Source organism: Malania oleifera, chromosome 6, assembly GCF_029873635.1.
Source record: "Malania oleifera isolate guangnan ecotype guangnan chromosome 6, ASM2987363v1, whole genome shotgun sequence".
NCBI lineage: Eukaryota > Viridiplantae > Streptophyta > Magnoliopsida > Santalales > Ximeniaceae > Malania > Malania oleifera.
Window position 1 is genome coordinate 10385212 of NC_080422.1, and position 19849 is coordinate 10405060.

The window sequence follows — 19849 nt, forward strand, 5'->3', positions numbered from 1 at the left end:
TATTAAGCCTAAGTAAGAAATCTTCCATTATAAAACCACGCAACGTTATTTCAGATTGGGTCATCATTCGGATAAAATGCAAATATTTTCTACAAAGCCCAATAGGAACAACTTTCAAACTTTGGAAACGAACTTCAAAATTCGAAACTAAAGGTGGGGGCAACTGATACACCCCAAAAGTATATCACTTCATAAGTCAAGAGGAGACTAAGGCCCAGCATTGATGAGGATAGTTATTGCCCAAGTCATCGCCCCACCGGAGCAATTGACGTCTGCTTTATAATGACCAGAGCCATCCATGCCAAGAAGGTAATAATCGGAGTGATTCACGCCCGCACCATAATTTGCTAATAAATGACATATCACCCTTGGGTCAAACTCCTTCACTATAAATAGGGACTCAAAGAAAAGGCTAAGGCATCTCATTCTAAACCATATTTTACTGTTGCATCATACCTCTCAAAGCCAATCCCTGACTTAGGCATCGGAGTGATCCCCCGGAGTACACCTTGGGTCCTCTAAGCCACCTTTGTTTTCATTATTTTCAGGTGATCGAGATCGGAAAGCTCGCCGGAGGTCAGATCGACATTTTTGGCAGCAACATAATCAAAAATATATTTTTGTTCCCACACTATACTAGTACAATGTGAGGGTTATTAATTAAATTAATTGATGTACAAAATATTTGATTTAGATATTATAAGTATTTGGGTGATATCATTATTCTAAAGAATTAATGCTAAGAATACGAAACTTGACTAGTAAAGGAGAATCAGAAGTGTTTCCAAGAGGCCTAGCAAGGAAAGGTGGAATGGGGCCACCCTTTTTGTCGCTTTGCTTTTTATTATGGTATTATAACTATCGGGATAGTTCGTTCCGCTACAGATGATACCCGGATGGAGATGAGCATGCATATGAAGATTCACGATGGTTTAGACTAAGTCATAATGATCAAGAAATCATAAAAAAAGTATCGTTTAAAATTTACTATATGGTGTTTTTTAAAATTGTATTAAAAAAATTAAAATTTAGTACATGTGCCATTTATTTTTTTGTGACTAATAGTGTGTATTCTCAAAGCTAGTGACGCTAAGTTTTTTTTTTCTTTAGTATATAAATGGACTTATTTATGTGATTTTACATAATTTCAAATTAATTAGTCAAAATATAAATAAAATTAAGAAGTTTTGTATGCTTAGTATTTGAGATGAAAAATAATTTTAAATTTCAAGAAATATGAGCGCATTTAAAAATCTCAGGACAGATGAGACCAAAAGTAAAAAATTTAAGAGAGGTTTTGCAATTTATTGTTTTTTAAAAAAATTTCACGGAAAAAGCTAAAAAGTAACTCTTTTGATTATTGCCAAAACGGCGTCGGTCTATGCGGAGCCATTTGTTCGGCCTTTTTGCCCAACCCTTGTCCTCGTGACGCCTTCCCGTTTCCCTTTTCCCGTTTCGAGCTCACCTCTCTGTGTCTCTCTGTACTTCGCCAAGAGCTCTGTCATGTGATCCCACGGTACAGTTGCCTCATGAAGTGCCGATCCGTAGCCTGCGTCTGGTCTGCCTCACCTTTTCCTCATCGAGTCACCGCAACCGCCGTCCTCAGCCGCCCTCCAACTCTCTACACCGGCGGATCCGATGGCTCCATCATCTGGTGGACTCTCTCCGGCGACCCCTCCCACATGGTAATCCAATTATCCACTTTTTCTTGATAGCAACGCGTGGCTAGCCACTCGTTTGTTCGTTTTCCTGAGTTACAGTGCTGAATAGTTCTTTCAATTAATGATTTATTCCAACAATAAACCAAAAAAAATTAGTGCATGATGGAATTGGTGCTCGATTTCTTTAGTGTTTTATTAACGAAGTTCCTAACGTGACAGGAAATTAAACCAATGGCAATGTTGTGTGGCCATGCGGCGCCAATAGCCGATCTTGGTAATTGTTATCCCGTTGTTGTCTCCGGAGATGTTGTAGAAAATTCGAGTAACGTAGAAGTGAACTCTACCTTAGTCGACTCTGGTGCGCTGATAAGTGCATGTACTGATGGTGTGTTGTGTGTATGGAGCAGAGGCAGTGGGCATTGTCGGCGGAGAAGGAAATTGCCTCCTTGGGTGGGCAGTCCCTCTGTTGTTCGTACATTGCCATCGAAGCCAAGATATTTATGTATTGCGTGCTGTTTCGTTGATTCAGTCCATTCGCCTGAGCACCATTCTGCTGATCCTGCTGAAGGGTTTGAGGCTGAAGAGTATCAGCATAGAAAACCTCCCAAGTGCACTTTAATTATTGTTGACTCATACACACTTTCCATTGTGCAAACTGTTTTTAATGGGAATTTGTCAATTGGGCCATTGAAGTTCATGTCTGTAGTTTCTTCTGTTGAGGATAGGGAGAAGCAGTCTGCAATCATGGCCGATTCCTTTGGAAAGGTCCAACTGGTTCCGATTCTAAAGGACTTCAACATGGATGGGGAAGGTGGGACTAGCTTGCATAAAAGTTCTTCTCTTCCGGAGACGAGCATTTGGGCAGATGGGTTGAGGGGGCGTGGAAAAATTGCATCAATTGCAAGCTGTGAGCAAATTTTTGCTCTTGTATATAAAACTTGCTGTGAATTTAGGCTAGTGGACAGTGGTACAATAATTGGCGAGATTTCTTTTACTGATAGTTGCCTTTTTTGTGAAGAAGGCTCTATTCAATCGCATGTTGTGGGGGGCATGTTTCTTGAAAGTGGTGATGCCGCGTCCAGTACCCAGGATGCTAAACGGTTTGCCGTGTGGAATAACAGAGGTTCTGTGGTTGTGTATATACTATCCTATTTGAATGATATTTTTAAGTTTGAGCCTTTATTCGGAATCCCAGCTGTGTCTTGGCCCCTTGATGTCGAATTATCAATTTTTTTGGTTAACTTGAACTCCTTGCTTCTTCGTATTGTATCAATTTGCTTCCACATTGAAGAACCATTTTTGTGGAGTCCTCATGTCACAATCTGGTCGCTATGCCCGCAAGTTGATGACAATAGAAAATTGTGGCGACAGTGCAAAATGCTTGGAGAAGGTGGTTTTTTTGTTGACAGGGCTGTGACATCTACTTCTCTTTCCAAAATTGAGGGTCCCATGCATAATGTAGGCATGGAAACAACTAGCGGAGATATCAATTTGGTTTCTGGACAAAGTTTTGTTCCAAGTTCAAAAAATGTAAATAATATATGGGAAGATAATGAAAATTCTGGTTTAATGCAAAAGGGGAGGATTGTGTCTTCATCGATGGTTATTTCTGAGTATATCCATACACCTTATGCCATTGTATATGGATTTTACAGTGGGGAAATAGAACTGGTACGATTTGATCAGTTTTTTCCTAGATTAGATTCTTCCAGTGGAAGTCCACGTCTTGAAATTGATTCGAATGAATCCATACAGTGTTTTTCTGGACATGTAGGTGCTGTACTATGTTTGGCAGCACATCAGATGGTGGGCATGTCCAAAGGATGGAGTTTCAATAAGGTGTTAATTTCAGGAAGCCTGGACTGCACGATTCGTATATGGGATCTTGATACTAGCAACCTCATTTTAGTAATGCATCAACATGTTGCTCCAGTACGCCAAATAATCCTTCCTTCACCTCCAACAGAACGACCTTGGAATGATTGCTTTCTCTCTGTTGGAGAGGATTCATGTGTTGCTCTTGCTTCTCTCGAGACTTTGCGGGTGGAAAGAATGTTTCCTGGACACCCTAACTATCCTGCAAAAGTTGTGTGGGATGGTGCAAGAGGCTATATAGCTTGTCTCTGCCTGAATTATTCAGGAAACTCTGATGCTATTGATGTGCTATACATTTGGGACTTGAAAACAGGTGCTCGAGAGCGGATTCTTCGCGGCCCAGCTTCTCATTCAATGTTTGATCATTTCTGTAGAAGCATTACCATAAATTCCATAAGTGGCAGTGTATTAAGTGGAAATACTTCAGTTTCTTCATTACATCTTCCAATAATTGAAGATACAAGTTCAAAGAACACTGAAAAGCTGGTTACTTCGTTAAATATGGTCCCAAGCATAACAAATATTACTGAGGCCAATGCGTCCCAAGCACATGCTAGTAAAGGAAACTCCTCAAAACCACTTGCAAGCAAACTGTCAATCCTGCAAGGCAACAATCATCCTATAAAATGTTCTTGTCCTTTCCCTGGAATTGCTACTCTGAGTTTTGACCTTGCATCAGTGATGTCTTTTTTTCAGAAGCATGAGTCCATGGGAACTAGTGGTTACAAACAAGAGAATACTCATGTGAAGGAGCAAAGCACTGGGACCTCGAGTCCCCACCATATGGCTATTGATGATGTTTCAGATTTACAGGGGACCTTGGCTAGTGCAATAGAAGAGCATGACTGGGTGAGATCTCTTGAAGGATGCTTACTTCGATTTAGTTTATCCTTCTTGCACTTGTGGAATGTGGATTTTGAGCTTGATAAGTTGCTCATTACTGAAATGAAGTTAAAGAGGCCAGATAAATTTATTGTAGCTTCAGGTTTGCGAGGGGACAGTGGGTCTTTGACAGTGACATTTCCTGGTTTGGCTGCTACCCTTGAGGTATTTTGGATGAACTGTGTTGAATGTTGGGACTTTTCTGTTTGACTTCCTTCAATTTATTCTGAGATACTGCTATTGATGTTTCAGCTTTGGAGATCATCATCAGAGTTCTGTGCCATGAGGTCACTAACAATGGTATCCCTTGCTCAGCGCATGATTAGTTTGTCACAAACTAGTTCAGCAGCAAGCAGGTATTATAGTGTCTCCACCAAGAACTTACTGATAAAATCAGCTTACTTCCATTATGAAGGTCCTGAAATTTCATGTTGGCATCAATTTTTAATTTTTTTTTTATAAGGGGCAACTTTATTATTATTATTATTATTATTTCTACCAAACAGAGCAGAATGCCAAAACAGACCAGAGGGGCACAGCCTTTTGAAACCTGGGAGGAGAAGGCTATGAAAGGAAATGGCATACGAGCCCAAACCAAAATAGCAACACAAGGCAACCCAAACATACCCAAGCAAGAGGCTTTCACAACTCAGAACCATAGGCTACACTTGAGACAAAACTAAAAAGCCAATAGAATGGAAAACAAAAGCCAAAGCTTACAAAATCAGAAACAAAACAACCTGGCACCACAAGCAGCATCTTGCCATGAGCAACTAGTTCTCTGCCAAACATTTTGGCTCATAGAGTTTGATAATTGAATGGAGTTGGGGAACACAAGTGAAATTCCTGGATATTTGTGACGACATTTTATTGGTTTTGAGGCCAAAACAACTTTGGTTCAGCACTAGTTCTCTGTAAAATGTTCTGATCCTTAGAGTTTGGTAATTGACTGGAGTTCGGGAACACAAATGAAATGCGCGGAAATTTCTGACACCATTTTGTTAGTTTTGATGCAAAAAAGCATTGGTTCTTTGTATTTGCAGCAAAGGTCTCTTTTTTCTTGTTGGAACAGCCTCCTCCTCTGTTGTGGCATCATCGACAAGTTCAAACATGTTTAATCTAAGAGAAAATACACACTGGAAATCCTAGAATTGGAATACTAAACCTTCTTATTTCCTTTTCCACTATTGACCACACCAAGAAGAGCCAGTTTGCTGACTGTTAGATTGAGTTGACGTGTTCTCACAAATAAAGATTGGTACGTTTTTAGGGACCCATTTACTTCGCAAACTTGTGCATTTACAACTAGAGTGGCCAAATGTTTTTTTGTTTTTTTGGGATATAAAAAGAAGCTATAGTAGATAGAATGAAGGGAAGATACAACATGCAGGAACAAGGAGTCCACCAAATAAAAACAAGAAAACCTCATAAGAAAAAGAAAAACAGAAAAAAAAAGAAAAAAAGAAAAACAAAAAAATACTAGTCAACCCTTTAACAAATAACACTACACAATGTTAACCAAGGAAACCCCTTTTCAACCCTTTTCCATCATAATTTACTGAGCTCTTCAATTTTTATAATTCCCTTTGTCTCTTCAACTTTCGACTTTTGCCACCATCCATGCGCTCTTCCTTTCCTGCAAAATCAGTCAACTTTTAAGCCCATTTTATCCAAAAGATCTTGTGCTTCTAAATCCTTCTTAGTAACCTCCTCCACAGGTGCAGGCAAAATTCCATCCCTTCGCTACAAATTTTTAACCAGATCATCATTATCAAAGGTAGAAACTCCCTCAAGCCCTTGGATGGGCATAAGATAAAGCCCAATCTCTTCACAAGAATCCGAAACATACCCATTTTTTTCTCAAATCTCATCCAACAACAGACCCCCACCACACTCAATAATATCATCACTTTCTGAATCTGAGAAGTTCACCCCATTTCTTTCCCCCTTTTTCTTTACTGACTCCATAACTACGTCCAGCCTCCTCCTTATCATGCAAATCTTCCAAAATACTAAGCTCTCCTTTAGAATCTTTCTTTAATAACTTTGCCGCTGATCCACCAGATTTTTCTCTCATATCTTGAAACACCTTCCTCAATTCAGCACCCATACAAGCTGTCCTCCGATGAGAAAAAACCTTGTTTCCCTCAAATTTGTTATAATAGGTTGGCCAAATGTATTGTAATGGCTGCCAAGAAACCTTCACTTTAATTTCAATACCACTGTCATTACACAAGTCTGATTATAAACCTTGTGCATTAAGAAGCAGGGTGGCCAGATAATTGTAATGGCTGCCAAGAAACCTGCCCTTTAATTTCAATAACACTATCATTTTCCAAGTTCAAATCTATGCAATCTAAACCTTGACACATGCCAAAGAATACACAAACACACTATGCTGATGTGACTTATAGCAGTTGTCACATCATCACGACAATTAGGTCAACCAATGTCAATGGCAACATAGCTAAATCCTTTGGATGTCCAATATTGAAGAGGGACACTAAATAATTTTTCTTCAACACATTGACGGATACTAGGGAGTTTGATTTTTGTTTATTTGAGGTGAGGCTGCCACAGTTTAAAGGCGGTCAATTTATCAGCAAAGAAGTAGAATCTGGAATGCAACACCTGATATCTTACAGCTGCTTCTCCAAACTTGAAGATGTAAAACCCATTGTTAGTGGATCAAACATCCAATAAAGAGAATTTGTCCCCATAGGCAACGTGTGTTTATGAGGGAAGCAAGTAGGCTAAACATGTTTACAAATGCTAGTGAGTTTTACAATGATTGATAAACACTCACCTTCCTCTAAACTATTGTTATCCATTGATTAACCAAATAATAAGGGAGCTTCACATCAAGTAAATGACCCAGAAGACACCCTTACCATTTCACCCACCTTTGAAACTTCTGTTGGTGACATAACAACCACCTGCTCATTAGATGAATGCTTGATTAAATTTAAAGCTTGCTTATTGTCTTGTGTGTGTTTAAAGTGAGAACTCAAGTTCTACAAATTTAGAGGGTAATCAAATTGAGAATTGTGCATATAACCTGGAAAAGCTGCTGATCCATTTTGCTACTTGGTCCAGATTTCCCTGGATGCAAACTTCTTAATTCTCTCCCTTCAAAACTGCCCACATTTAGATGTGAGCTGCCACAAGGGGTACTTGTGTAAACTAGAGGAAGCTTCAACAGATCCAAAATTTCCTTTCTACCAACAGGTTTACCAATGCTATGGCAAGAAGGTCTGCTGACGGTGTTTACCCCTGACCGGAGCTGCGTGAGAGCCATGGCTATAGTGTGTGTGGACCATGTTTCATGCTCAACTCAGTCAAATCTACTGTGATCGACACCTATCATGAGCTACAATATCCTTGGCTCAAACAGGAGCGACATGAGAGCGATTCTCCATCCTCAACTCGACTGAATTTACCGTGGCTGCAGCACTAGCTTCATTACAGTCACTATAGAGTTGCAAACAAGATCAGGAAAAAGTTCTAGATTCTGGGGCTTTTATTCCTCTGTTTCCATCTCAAGCTTGGGTGAGCCTTGATGCTCATCATTGTAGGGTGCAAGGTGTGCAATAATCCTCTTCAGATGAACCCAGTTCCTCTCAAACAAACAATAGCTTTCTTCATCTGAACTCCTCAAATCTTCTTGTTCAGCAGAACTGTATTCACTGCTTCCCTACCAACATGAGAGATAAATAGTTGAAGCTTTGGTCGCTAAAAGCCTAAAACAACATAATTAAGGCTTAGGTTCACCCCCTCATGGCTAACGAAAGTAACTTTTAAAAAGGAACTAATAAAAAAGAGCTTATTCATGTTAGTGAAAAAATTGTTTGTCTTCCCGGTGAAAAAGGGAACAGTTAGAAAGAAAAAGCTAATCCTGAGTGTCCAGCAAAAATGCCTTGGGGACCAAAATGGATGCCATTTAAAGAGATGTAAATATGTTCGAGTAATTTTGTAATATTAAAAAAAAAAAAAAAACTAGGGGCAACTGTGGAATAGAATAACCTGCTAGAAAAAAGCCACCTTTTATCTTTTAAAAACTTCAAATTTGTAACTTTTAAAAAACTCCCCATAAAAGCTAGAAGCAAGTTTTTTAAAAGTTGAAATGGTTGTTTAACAGATGTGTTGCACCCAAATAGGGAAAGCTTACCGTCCAAAGCAATAGAGTTTGATCCCATCAGTTGAACTACATTTTCTTCTTCGTTCTCTTAGCCAACTTGTACCTAGTTCCTTGTGTACTTGGAGGATTGGTTATTTACTTTCCTTAATATGTTTGAACTTTCCTTGTTGCTTTGAGATACTATGTTGAAAGATCTCTACTGCTGTTACTTTGGTCCTGTTTAACATGAAATTGATTCTTAAAATTTTGTGTAGGAAGTCTCTGGTACTTTGAAATTGAGCAATGCTAACAAAGTACAAACTCCTTTATTATACTTTTTTCACCCTTTACTGCTGCGGCATTCTATAATGGGCTGTTGATTCCCTACAATGAGCAAACTTTTTAGAAAGAATGTCTGTGACATAACACATAAAGCATCGTGCAAGAGAGCATGAGTTGGGGTAAGAATTTAGAGTATAAATGGCTTTTTTCCTTGAAATTTTAAGGTGAAATTTCATCAATTTTATTTAAAGTTTAAACTTTTGTCCTGATTCTCTACATTAGATATTTGTCTATCATAATGGCGATTACTCATGAATGAGGTTTAGTTAAGAATGTTGTTGTCATTGTCCGTCTCTCTCTTTTTTTTTTTTCTGACACTTTTGCATATACTACTGTGGTCTAGGCTTGTACAAGATATCATTGTCTTGTAACTTACAGAATCATTAAGGTCAGAGCTGTTCTCTGCTTTTTCCCCAAAGAATTAAGTAATTGGATCCACATATTCTTTAAAACTTAGTAAGGTCACACAGTATTGTATTAAATATTAAATATATATGAAACATCTAGAACTATTATACAGAACAAGATTGTTATCATTTCATACAGATAATAGAGATTATGTGGCAATGACTTATGGCGCCAGTTTATATGTATGTGTGTGTGTGTGTGTGTGTGTATTTCTGTTTGCTGTTTTAACACTGAATATTTTTCTCCTCCTATGTTACTGACTTGGTATCTGAGGATATGAATTCTAAAATGATTATCATCCTTAAATGTTTCATTTTTAACATCCACTTGCAGTTTTGAGTTATTCTTTGGCTGAATCCTTATTGAATATGTATTGTTTGCAGTGCTTTAGCAGCATTCTACACTCGTAATTTCGCTGAGAAAATTCCAGATATAAAGCCACCTTTACTCCAGGTTTGGTGTTCTATTCTGATCATAAGTTTGTAATTGATATGGCTTTGAAAATTGGTATATTGGACCTAGTGTCAATATATTAGATTTTTTCTTTTTTTTCCTTTCAGAAGAGGTAGCTGGTTTTAAATTAGTCCCAACTAGTTCAGTAAAGAACATCTTGGGCTTTGGAAACCTTTTTTGATGCTTATTACAGAAGAGGTGGAGAATCTTACCTCTGTGATTGTTTTAAAAATGCCTTATGTTCTCTTCTCATTTTGATTGCCACTGCATAATGGCTTACTGCAATGAGTTACTTATGTACCTGAATGAAATAATAAAGGTCAAGTTATGTTCCTTGCCTTGGGCATCTCTATCATGGAGATGTAGTATACATACAGACAAATTTTATTGGATCTTTCTCTGAGATATAGTATACCAATATACATGCTTATCTCTCTCTGGGATATAGTATACCAATATGTATACATACATGTCTACTTTATGCAACGCATTCATTGGCTTTCCATTTTGTCTAAAAAGGACAATTATGAACAGCCAGTACCTCTGAATCAATTTTACAATGCAGCCTTTTAAAATAGAAACTTCTAAAACAGATTTTTTTTTTTTTTTTGATAAAAGTAGAGATTTTATTAAGAAAAAGAAGAAGTATAATAGGAAGCATAAAAAATCTTCCTTAAAAGATACAATAGAAAAAAAACCAAGAAATAAAACAGCAGCACCAGTCAATCATGCTGTAAATCCAAAAAAGAAAAACCTTTGAAACATTCTGCTGCAAAAGCCCATGAGAAGGCCATGTACTGAATCCTACCCAAAAGCATAATCAAAGACTTCCCTGTAAAAATACGACCTCTCTGCTCCAATCAAATCCTTAAAAAAACTGCAAAAGTTGCATACCTCCACAATGCACCTTCCAAAACCTGAAAAAAGAGATAGCCAACCAACAAATCCTCCACCAACTCCAAACACACCCAGCTCTCCTAATAAGCCAAAAAGATTCTTCCTCACCTTTAAGAAAAGGAGCAATGAAGGAGCAGGTGAGAAGCTGATTCTAAATTTTGAAAACTAAGAGAACTTGAAAGGCCTCCTACTCTGCAGCAGATTGTTATGGTTGACTCTATTAAGAGCAACCAACTAATAAAAGCGTTAATCTTAGAGGGGACTTTAGCCTTCCAAGTAGATCTAAAACAGAAACTAATAGGTAGAGGAGAAAAAATTACTGTAATGTGAGTCTTAGGGCTATTACTGGATCTTTGAAATACCCCTAGGACAAGTATTGCAATTCCAAATGATTGCTATAGTACAATCTATATCTTTAGAGTAAAATGCTTGTTCAAAATTTTCCATCTTTAAAACCTGAAAGAAATTTAAGTATAGTCACATTATCATGTCTAATATAAGGTTTTAAGGTTTATGTTACCTGGAATGAGAATTAAAAAGGGGGATTAGTGCTGTCCATTTTAGATTTTTTTTTTTTTTTTTGATTTTTATCTTAATGTTTTTCCATTGTTTTCAAGAAACGGGGTCTTCCATCAGAAGTTTATGATCATCCACTGTTTTTATTTGGGCTAATTTGTTATATTATGATATCCACTTAATTGCTTTGAGGTTGGAATTTGAATACATTTGATACTGTTATTTTGGATTCTTATTTGGTTGTTGATTCTTTTATGTGCTTGATCATTTGATATATGCTTTACAGCTTTTGGTGAGTTTTTGGCAAGATAAAAGTGAACATGTACGTATGGCTGCACGCTCTTTATTCCATTGTGCTGCTTCACGGGCCATCCCACTTCCCCTGTGCAGTCAAAAAGCATTTGACCATGCAAAATTTGTGAGCTTTAGACATGGAATGGAAGAAAATGAAAACAGAAGTAACAAAGAGGAAACATCCACAGCCATGATCGATTCTGACAGAATTCCAGAATCACGAATATCTCAGCTTGAGGAATCTAAAATACTTGCATGGCTAGAATCATATGAAGTACAAGACTGGATTTCATGTGTTGGGGGGACAAGCCAAGATGCAATGACATCTCATATCATTGTTGCTGCGGCATTGGCAATCTGGTACCCTAGCCTTGTGAAACCAGGTCTTTCCATATTGGCTGTTCATCCATTAGTCAAGTTGGTTATGGCCATGACTGAGAAATACAGTTCAACTGCAGCAGAACTTCTGGCAGAAGGCTTGGAGAGTACATGGAAGGCAGGCATTGGTCTTGAAATACCTCGTTTGATTGGTGATATATTCTTCCAAATAGAGTGTGTGAGTGGTGCATCTAACAACCTAGCTTCTCAAAAATCAGCTGCATCTGACACAATTCGGGAGACTTTGATTGGGATTCTTCTTCCAAGTTTGGGAATGGCTGATATACCAGGTTTTCTAAGTGTAATAGAAAGCCAAATTTGGTCGACCGCGTCTGATTCACCTGTTCATTTAGTATCGCTTATGACTCTTATCAGGGTTGTGCGTGGTTCTCCAAAAAGCTTGGCTCAGTACCTTGATAAGGTTTGTAGAGCAAATCCTTCCATGCCAACAGTTCTCCATTTTCATTTGCAAGGGAAAACATATATTAGATGCACTGCAAAACAATGAGAATTCTGAATTGACCTTATGGTAGACTCATCATCTCTCACACCATTCAACAATGCTGAAACACAGTATCGAAGGTCTTACAATTTATTTTATCTGGACTGGAGTATAATGTGTCTAGTTTAATCTTTGCTCATCAATTTAACAAATTCATATATCAGGTTTGACTATTAAATGTTGTGTCTTCATACTGAAAGACAATACATTGTACTGTGTTGGTATACTTGATTGGATGCAGTTAGATTTATAATGGAAATTGATACTGTCATCAATCATGACAATAGCAAGATATGAATTAGACACATTTTTTAAGTTCTATATGCTTTTCCGTTCCACTGTTTTTTTTCATTCATGTTAGTTATATCTCATGTGCATTGTTGCTTTATATATTTTGATTAATTGAAACGTGATTTTTGGCTTCCAAACTCTTGTTCTCAAAATGCTTGAAACATGACATGCTAAGGCATTGTTTTTATATATTTTGTTTAATTGAAACATTATTTTTGCCTTCCTAACTGTTCTCAAAATGCTTGAAATGTACCCCACATTTGTCATCAGATTTTCCTTTCTTTGGAATATTGAATTTTAATTTACTGAAGTTGAATTGATTAGTAGTTTCTTTTGTTTTGTTTTGTATTTTTGTTTTTTTTCCCGTTTGCTTTTTTAGGGTGGATGGAGAGGGAAAAAAAGTGCCGAAGAGATTTAATTTTCCCTTGGAGAGGCACCAATTTGTGCATTCAATCTATTTTTAATATCCTTTTAAAATTCAAATCCTTAAAACCTGGTCACAAAGTTTTAAAAATAGATAGAGGAATCAGTCTAATGAAGAATTCAATATTATATCTTTTTACAAACCATGTAAGTGAATTAGATATTTCTTTATTGGTACCTACAGATAGTTTTTATAAACCATGTAAGTGTATTAGATATTTCTTTATTGGTACCTACACATAGGAAGCTTTGTCCTGATTTGAGGGACATCCTGTGCATAGGATTTTTTATCTTGTCCTCCTTGTAATCTCTTTTCTACTATTCTTCAATTATGTTCTTTGTTTATCTAGAAAAACATAATTTCCATTTAGGCTATGTTTGGCTTGCTGAGACACGTACAAGAAAACTGTTAGGTAACTTAGATTTAATCTGTACTGAAGCAGAAGTTGCTTTCTGCTCTATTAAGGTCTTTTTTTTGTTGGCCAAGTGAGATGTTTTCCCTTGGGTGAAAATTTTCTTCTGTTGATGGAACTACTGAAAAAATGTAGAAAGTGTTTTCCTAAACGTCATTTTCTCTGGAACAAATGGAGCCTCAATTTTGTGTCTTTTTCCTGGACATCCATCTTGGCATTCGAAATTAGCTGCTATTGGTTCAGCGTGCTAAGAATAGGATGCTGTTGCTGCTGTACCAGTTAAATGATATTTCTTATTTGCTCCTTTTTTTTCCTTGTTGCTTAATTCTCTTGCATGTAAAATTATTATTATTTATTGATTTCCTATTTTATTTTTTATGTACTCCCCCCCAAGCAATCTTGTAGTTGTTTCTGTTTCTTGGCTATCTGGATTTATTTGAGCTTGTCCTGCTTTCCAATGTGCATTGCTTTTGTCTTGCATGAATTATTTTTGCTGAATAATTTGCTTTTGTGTCTTCCAGTGTCTTGGTCCTTGTCACTGGCCTCCCAGTTTTCTTCTAGCCTATGCCACTTTCTAATGTAAATTTCATTGATGAAGCAATGTAGATCTAGTGTGTAGTAATTTGTATTTCTGCTAATCTGTTTTAGTTCACATTCATTATTTTAGAGCCAGGTTATTGGGGGTGCATCGGGTATTAATTTCTCTGACATTTAACAGATTTACAGGTGGTAAACTTCATTTTACAAACTATGGACCCAGGCAACTCTGTCATGCGTAGAACTTGCCTTCAAAGTGCAATGGCAGTGCTCAAGGAAGTAGTACGTGTATTCCCTATGGTGGCTTTGAATGATACTTCAACCCGTTTGGCTGTGGGAGATGCTATTGGGGAGAATAAAAATGCTAGTATTCGAGTTTATGACATGCAAAGGTATTAAAAGATAATATGTTATTTCAAGAATTATAAAAAGGCTATCTTTTCTTTCTTTGGAGCCGGCGCTGGCAAAGACTTGGGGATTGGTTTGTTTCCAGTTTGGACAAAGTTTAACTATTATGCTTGATGCGTGTGCATGTACACACACACACACATACACACACACACACACACCTGGCATGAATCTTAAATGCTGTATCTATATTAAAGTGTTGTTTAGATCCAATTACCAAAATACTGTTTAAATTAAATGAATTATTGATATAAACAACATTAATTGTGTTGAATGTTTGTTTACAGGAACAACATTTATTTAATTTCTATGAAATGAATTCTACGCATTACTTATTTTAAATGTTGTGTAGTTGTAAAATATTTTGTTTGTATTGGTGAGTGTTGACTGTTGAGAGGCTACCATGTGGCTAATAATGAAATAATGAAATGTGAAATGTATTTTTGTGGAATTTTTGACAGAACATCAAATCCTATATAGGATGTTCAAAATTATAAAAAATTCAAAATTTTCATTAAACTATTGTTTTTGAGAAGATAATTGGCCAGAGTTTCCTTGAATTCACCTCTTTCTTGCCCAATCTTGGTATGGGTGGAACCGTGGAAATTCAATGAATCTTCACAGCTTGACTTATTTATTTGGCTGGAACATTTTGCTATTATAATTAAACAAAAAAACAACCTCCCTGTAGGTGTAACAATAAATTTTAAATAAAGAACAAAATAAATAATGCATGTGCATCACATGCGCCTACATTGCTGCTCATAGTAAAATATTTTTTAGGTGAACAGTGAAGAGAGTTTATTAAAGGGCATCAAGGGGATGCACCCAAATGCAATAAGGTAGTGTTTGGGAGCATGAATTTCGAACCTTAGATTTGGATTTGGATGGATTTGAACAAAACATAGCATAAAATTATACTGAATTTCTTTTAAATTCACACATCCAAATCCAAGTCCTGAAATCCTTCCTCCCAAACACTACTTAAAAGAACAACAAAAAAGTACAATGAACATCCCTCACTGTAGGGTGTCAAGAAAATCAACCATTACACTAATATCCTTCACAAACAGCCCACAGTATGCCAATTAGAAACCATAGTTATCCAACAGTCCTGACAACATAAAGGGGCGAAGCTGATCCTTCAAAAGCTCTCCTGTTTCTTTCCCTCTACTCCGACAAAAAAAATTGCAAGGGTGATGAAGGAAAGAGCCTTACTTACTGGAGTGGATACCTTTCCACACCCAAAGCTCACCCTTAGTAGTCAACTCATTATACAACTATTATACCAATCTGTTAGGGTTGATAACTTGACATCAGATACTATTATTTATAAATGTGACGTGTATATTTTTTTAAATAACTGTCTGCATCCTTCTGTACTATCAGTACTTTTGTGGGTATACTATATTGTCATGTATTAGGGAAGCCCTTACGGGGTGTAACTGTGTAAATTTATTAGTTGGAAGAACTGTAAAGGATGGTAGATTGATGATGTGTAAATTTATGGATTTTGTGGTCAGCACGATGGGTGTTCATCTCTTCTCTCTGAAGAATGACTAAATGTTTGAGCCTTTTCTATATTCTTTCTGCATGCATTTCTTTGTTTTGGATAACTGAAGCAGTAATAATTGCTTAACTCCATGCTATCTTCTTGTTTTTCATTGTAGTGTAACAAAAATAAAGGTTTTGGATGCTAGTGGACCCCCCGGGCTTCCAAGTTTGATTGCAGGTGCTTCGGAAGCCGCGACAACCACTGCAATTTCTTCTCTCAGCTTTTCACCAGATGGAGAGGTACAGTGAACCAGTGGGGAGAGCCCACATTGATTTTCATTTTTCTACCAGATCCTCATGCCAAAACCATGTCTTTTTCTAAAATGCGCATGCAGTTGATTAAAGTAGGAAACAAGTTGAGACTTGAGACTGGCAGACTCTGCTGAAGTGAAAAGCTGCTTGATAATTGGGTTGGATTTTGTTTGGGCTGTCTAACCTGATTGAACTGTGTTTGACGTAAGATTGTGATTTTGTTGGTAAAATAACATATTTTCTTCTCTTAAATTTTCACGACATTTCAGAGTCATTCAAATTCTAGCAATATTACTGAAGGGAAAAAAAGAAAAATGAAAAATGAAAAATGAAAAAAGAATAAAGAAAAAAACTTCTGATTGTATTAAGTAATCTAAGAGCTTATTTTGGAAGGCTGAGTGGGGAGGGGTGGTTTGAGTGATTTTTTAGTAATGTACAAAATGGAAGAAAGAGAAATTAAGGTTAGGATTTAATGTTTGGATCCCCTTAACTGTAGCAGTGGACCCATCCACAAGGGTAACTCAAGGTAAATTTTTAGACTACTGCAGGAAAAAAGTTAGTTACACCTGTCATATGGTCAGTGGCTGCAGAATTGATAACGCAAGGGTAGTGACAGAGACACCAGATGATATGCAGGCTGTGGGATTGCCTTTCCGAGCAAATGATGCAATATGATGAGATGGGATGTCTGATAACTGCCGGATCTTGAATAGTCCTTCTCTGAGACAGTTATGGTATGCTGTTCGTCAATGGCCAAACAAGTGACTGATAAGGGAAACATACTTTTGGTATTTGTGGATCCCATCCCAACACACACACCAATCTTGACCACAGGAACAAATCAAAAGCACACAAAAAAAATTATTTACTTTTGGGATTTATGGACTCTATCCCAAAGCTGACAAACAAGACTAACAATGAACAAGGCCAGCAGCCTGAACAATTGGAACAGTCACAAATGAGTTACAAACAAACTTTCATGACATTGCCACATCCCTAAGAAACTCCACAAGAAACTAACACACAATCCTAGGTGCCTAATGGTAGCAAACAACCATTAATGAAGTGCCATGAGTGGGGAAAAGGTTGGATCTTTGAACAATAGACAGACTAACAGCTTGATATTGTTAAGTATGGAAGCATTTAAGGCATTTGGGAAGAAACCAGAGCAAGAACAGTGTTCAAAGACTTCTCATGGCCTGGCGCTTGGGGGTGCCTCAGGCGATGAAGTTTCACAGAATTATACAGCGGTGGGTAATGTGGCCATATATGGGGTCAGTTTTGCAAAATCTGAAGGGTTTCTTGAGATTCTAAAATGGCAGTGATGTCCAGGAATTTTCCAGAGACCGCTGTGTTTTCTGGAAATTCCTGGAGTTGTTTCTGGTCTTGGGTGGTGTGGATGATCCTCCTATGATGGTAGACATGCAGTAGGCATAGGATTTTAGGCATCAGTTTGACGGTGGCTGTGACAATTAGGGTTTAGGTCTCAGAACCATGGTCTGATGACATGTTAAAATATTTTGGGTAAAATGGAAGACCTCATCACGATGATAATTCTTTCCCTCTATTTGTAAGACATGCTGAATTCATAACAACGATCATATTACTTACACAGGCACCAACTCATGTTCTCTAAGCACAGCAATAACACAGCAGTAATACGAAATAACTAAAGTAACTAGTAACAGTTTTGAACCACCACAAATCCTATTTTGCTTGAATCCTGTTCCCACTGTTCACCAGCTTTCGATTTTACTAAGCTCATCAGGGTGATACTGTGGGTACTGAAGGGAAGAAGATTTGTAAGCACATAGCCAGCTGGGTCAAACAAACTTTGGTTTCGACAGAATCTTTGGTTATAGATTCTGGTCAGGTAATCCCTGGCCATCATATTTTGCAGTATTTAGAACAGAAATTGCATGAGTTGAATGAATTTTGTGGATTTTATGATAAAGCTTGAGTAGTATGTATAATCCATCAGTCAGTTTGGTCTATATGAGGTGGTGAGTGCATATTGTGTATGGGTTGTGTTGCAGCCTTACTGGGGATAGTTGGCGATTACTTCCTGCAATGTATTCTTGAGCTGGTTAATCTCTCTCTCTCTCTCTCTCTCTCTCTCTCTCTCTCCATGTGCAAAATCGTTATTTTATTTTGTTTACTGCTGATTTTAGTTAATGAAGTTCTCTCACTATCTATTTTCACTTCGATCTATTGGTCAGAACATGGAAGCTTGTTCATTGTTAGTTTTTAGAGCATTCTATGATGTGAATAGATGTGTGCATGTTTGTGTTTGTAATCACACATTGCATTGTTGTGCATTTTCTTGCTTATTATCATGTGCTTCCTGTAGTGGGTTGGTATATGATAAATTCCTGAATTGCAGGGACTAGTTGCCTTTTCTGAGCAGGGATTGATGATTAGATGGTGGTCGTTGGGATCTGTGTGGTGGGAGAAACTCAGTCGTAATCTTGTTCCTGTCCAATGCACCAAACTGATTTTTGTTCCACCCTGGGAGGGGTTTTCGCCTAATTCTTCTCGATCAAGCATAATGGCAAGCGTGATGGGCCATGATAGACAGGCTCATTCTCAGGTAATTTTCCTTTTCAACAGTGGCATATTTTCATATGCATGAATTGAATGTATTTTGGAAGGCTAAAAGGGTCAGGGTTGATGCATTGAGAAAAGGCATGGCGGCGCAGATTTTTCATTTACGCTGCATTTGTGAGCATGAATTTCAGACTTTAGATTTGGATTTGGGTGGATTTGGACAATTTTCAATACAATTTTATATTGCATCTTATTCAAATCGAATACAAATCTAAATCTAAGGCCTCTCCAAACATAGGGTTAAGGTTAATGATTGCTCATGGCTTTTGCATTTTTCTGTTGAATATGACACTGCTTTACTCATTTGCATACCATTTGGTTGAATTACCTCCCAAATGCATTCATTCGATGAACTGTGAATGACTAAGCCTGCCATCTGAAGGATGACTTACGCCACTTCTTTATTTGTAGAACACAAGGGATTCAACCGATGAAGATAGTTTGAAACTCGTGATTCTTAATCTTGACCTCTCTTATCGGTTAGAGTGGCTTGGTGATCGGAAAGTGCTACTTACATGGCATGGTCATGAGTTGGGCACTTTTCAGTTGTAACCATACATTTGTGCAGATCCTGATCTGGGCCAGCAATCTCAATCAGCTGGGACAAAAGATTAAATAGATACAATCATTCCCTTACAATGAGGCTTAGGTTGCCATTCCCAGCTTCCATATGTTTCCCCTCTTTTGGTTTTGTACTTATTATTATTATTATTATTATTTTTGGCATTTTTTATGTATTGTTTTGAAGAGAAAGTTGAGAAAGGAAAATGAAAGAAAAGGAAAAAGGAAAGGGGATGGGAAGGGGACCTGCTTGTTTACTAATGATGGGTCAGATCAATGTGCAAACTGCGGGAAATTATATTTTCATAGTGAGAATGCAAGGAAGAAAATTAGTGATTTTTTTTTTTTTTTTCGAAATTCGTATTCCCCGAGCGTTTAACAGTCTGTTGTGCTACTTCAAAAATGAAGGAATGAAGTATTTGACCTATATACATACACAGAGAGAGAGAGAGAGAGAGAGAGAGAGAGAGAGAGAGAG

The 19849-nt window shown here is 37.4% G+C and overlaps 1 protein-coding gene across 2 annotated transcripts; it reads left to right on the plus strand.

The window, feature by feature from the left end:
* Positions 1-1391: 1391 nt before the first annotated feature.
* LOC131158232 (uncharacterized) lies at positions 1392-19728 on the plus strand. Of its 2 annotated transcripts, XM_058112957.1 has the most exons (9): positions 1392-1685; positions 1881-4583; positions 4671-4774; positions 9669-9738; positions 11438-12244; positions 14179-14381; positions 16068-16191; positions 18587-18793; positions 19222-19728. In XM_058112957.1, exons 1-9 carry the CDS (start codon positions 1530-1532, stop codon positions 19360-19362), a joined length of 4515 nt encoding a protein of 1504 aa, XP_057968940.1. In that variant the 5' UTR covers positions 1392-1529; the 3' UTR covers positions 19363-19728. The 2 variants fall into 2 exon arrangements, with proteins under 2 accessions (XP_057968940.1, XP_057968942.1); XM_058112959.1 differs by lacking the exons at positions 16068-16191; positions 18587-18793; positions 19222-19728 and having other exon boundaries at positions 1418-1685; positions 14171-14321.
* Positions 19729-19849: the final 121 nt, after the last annotated feature.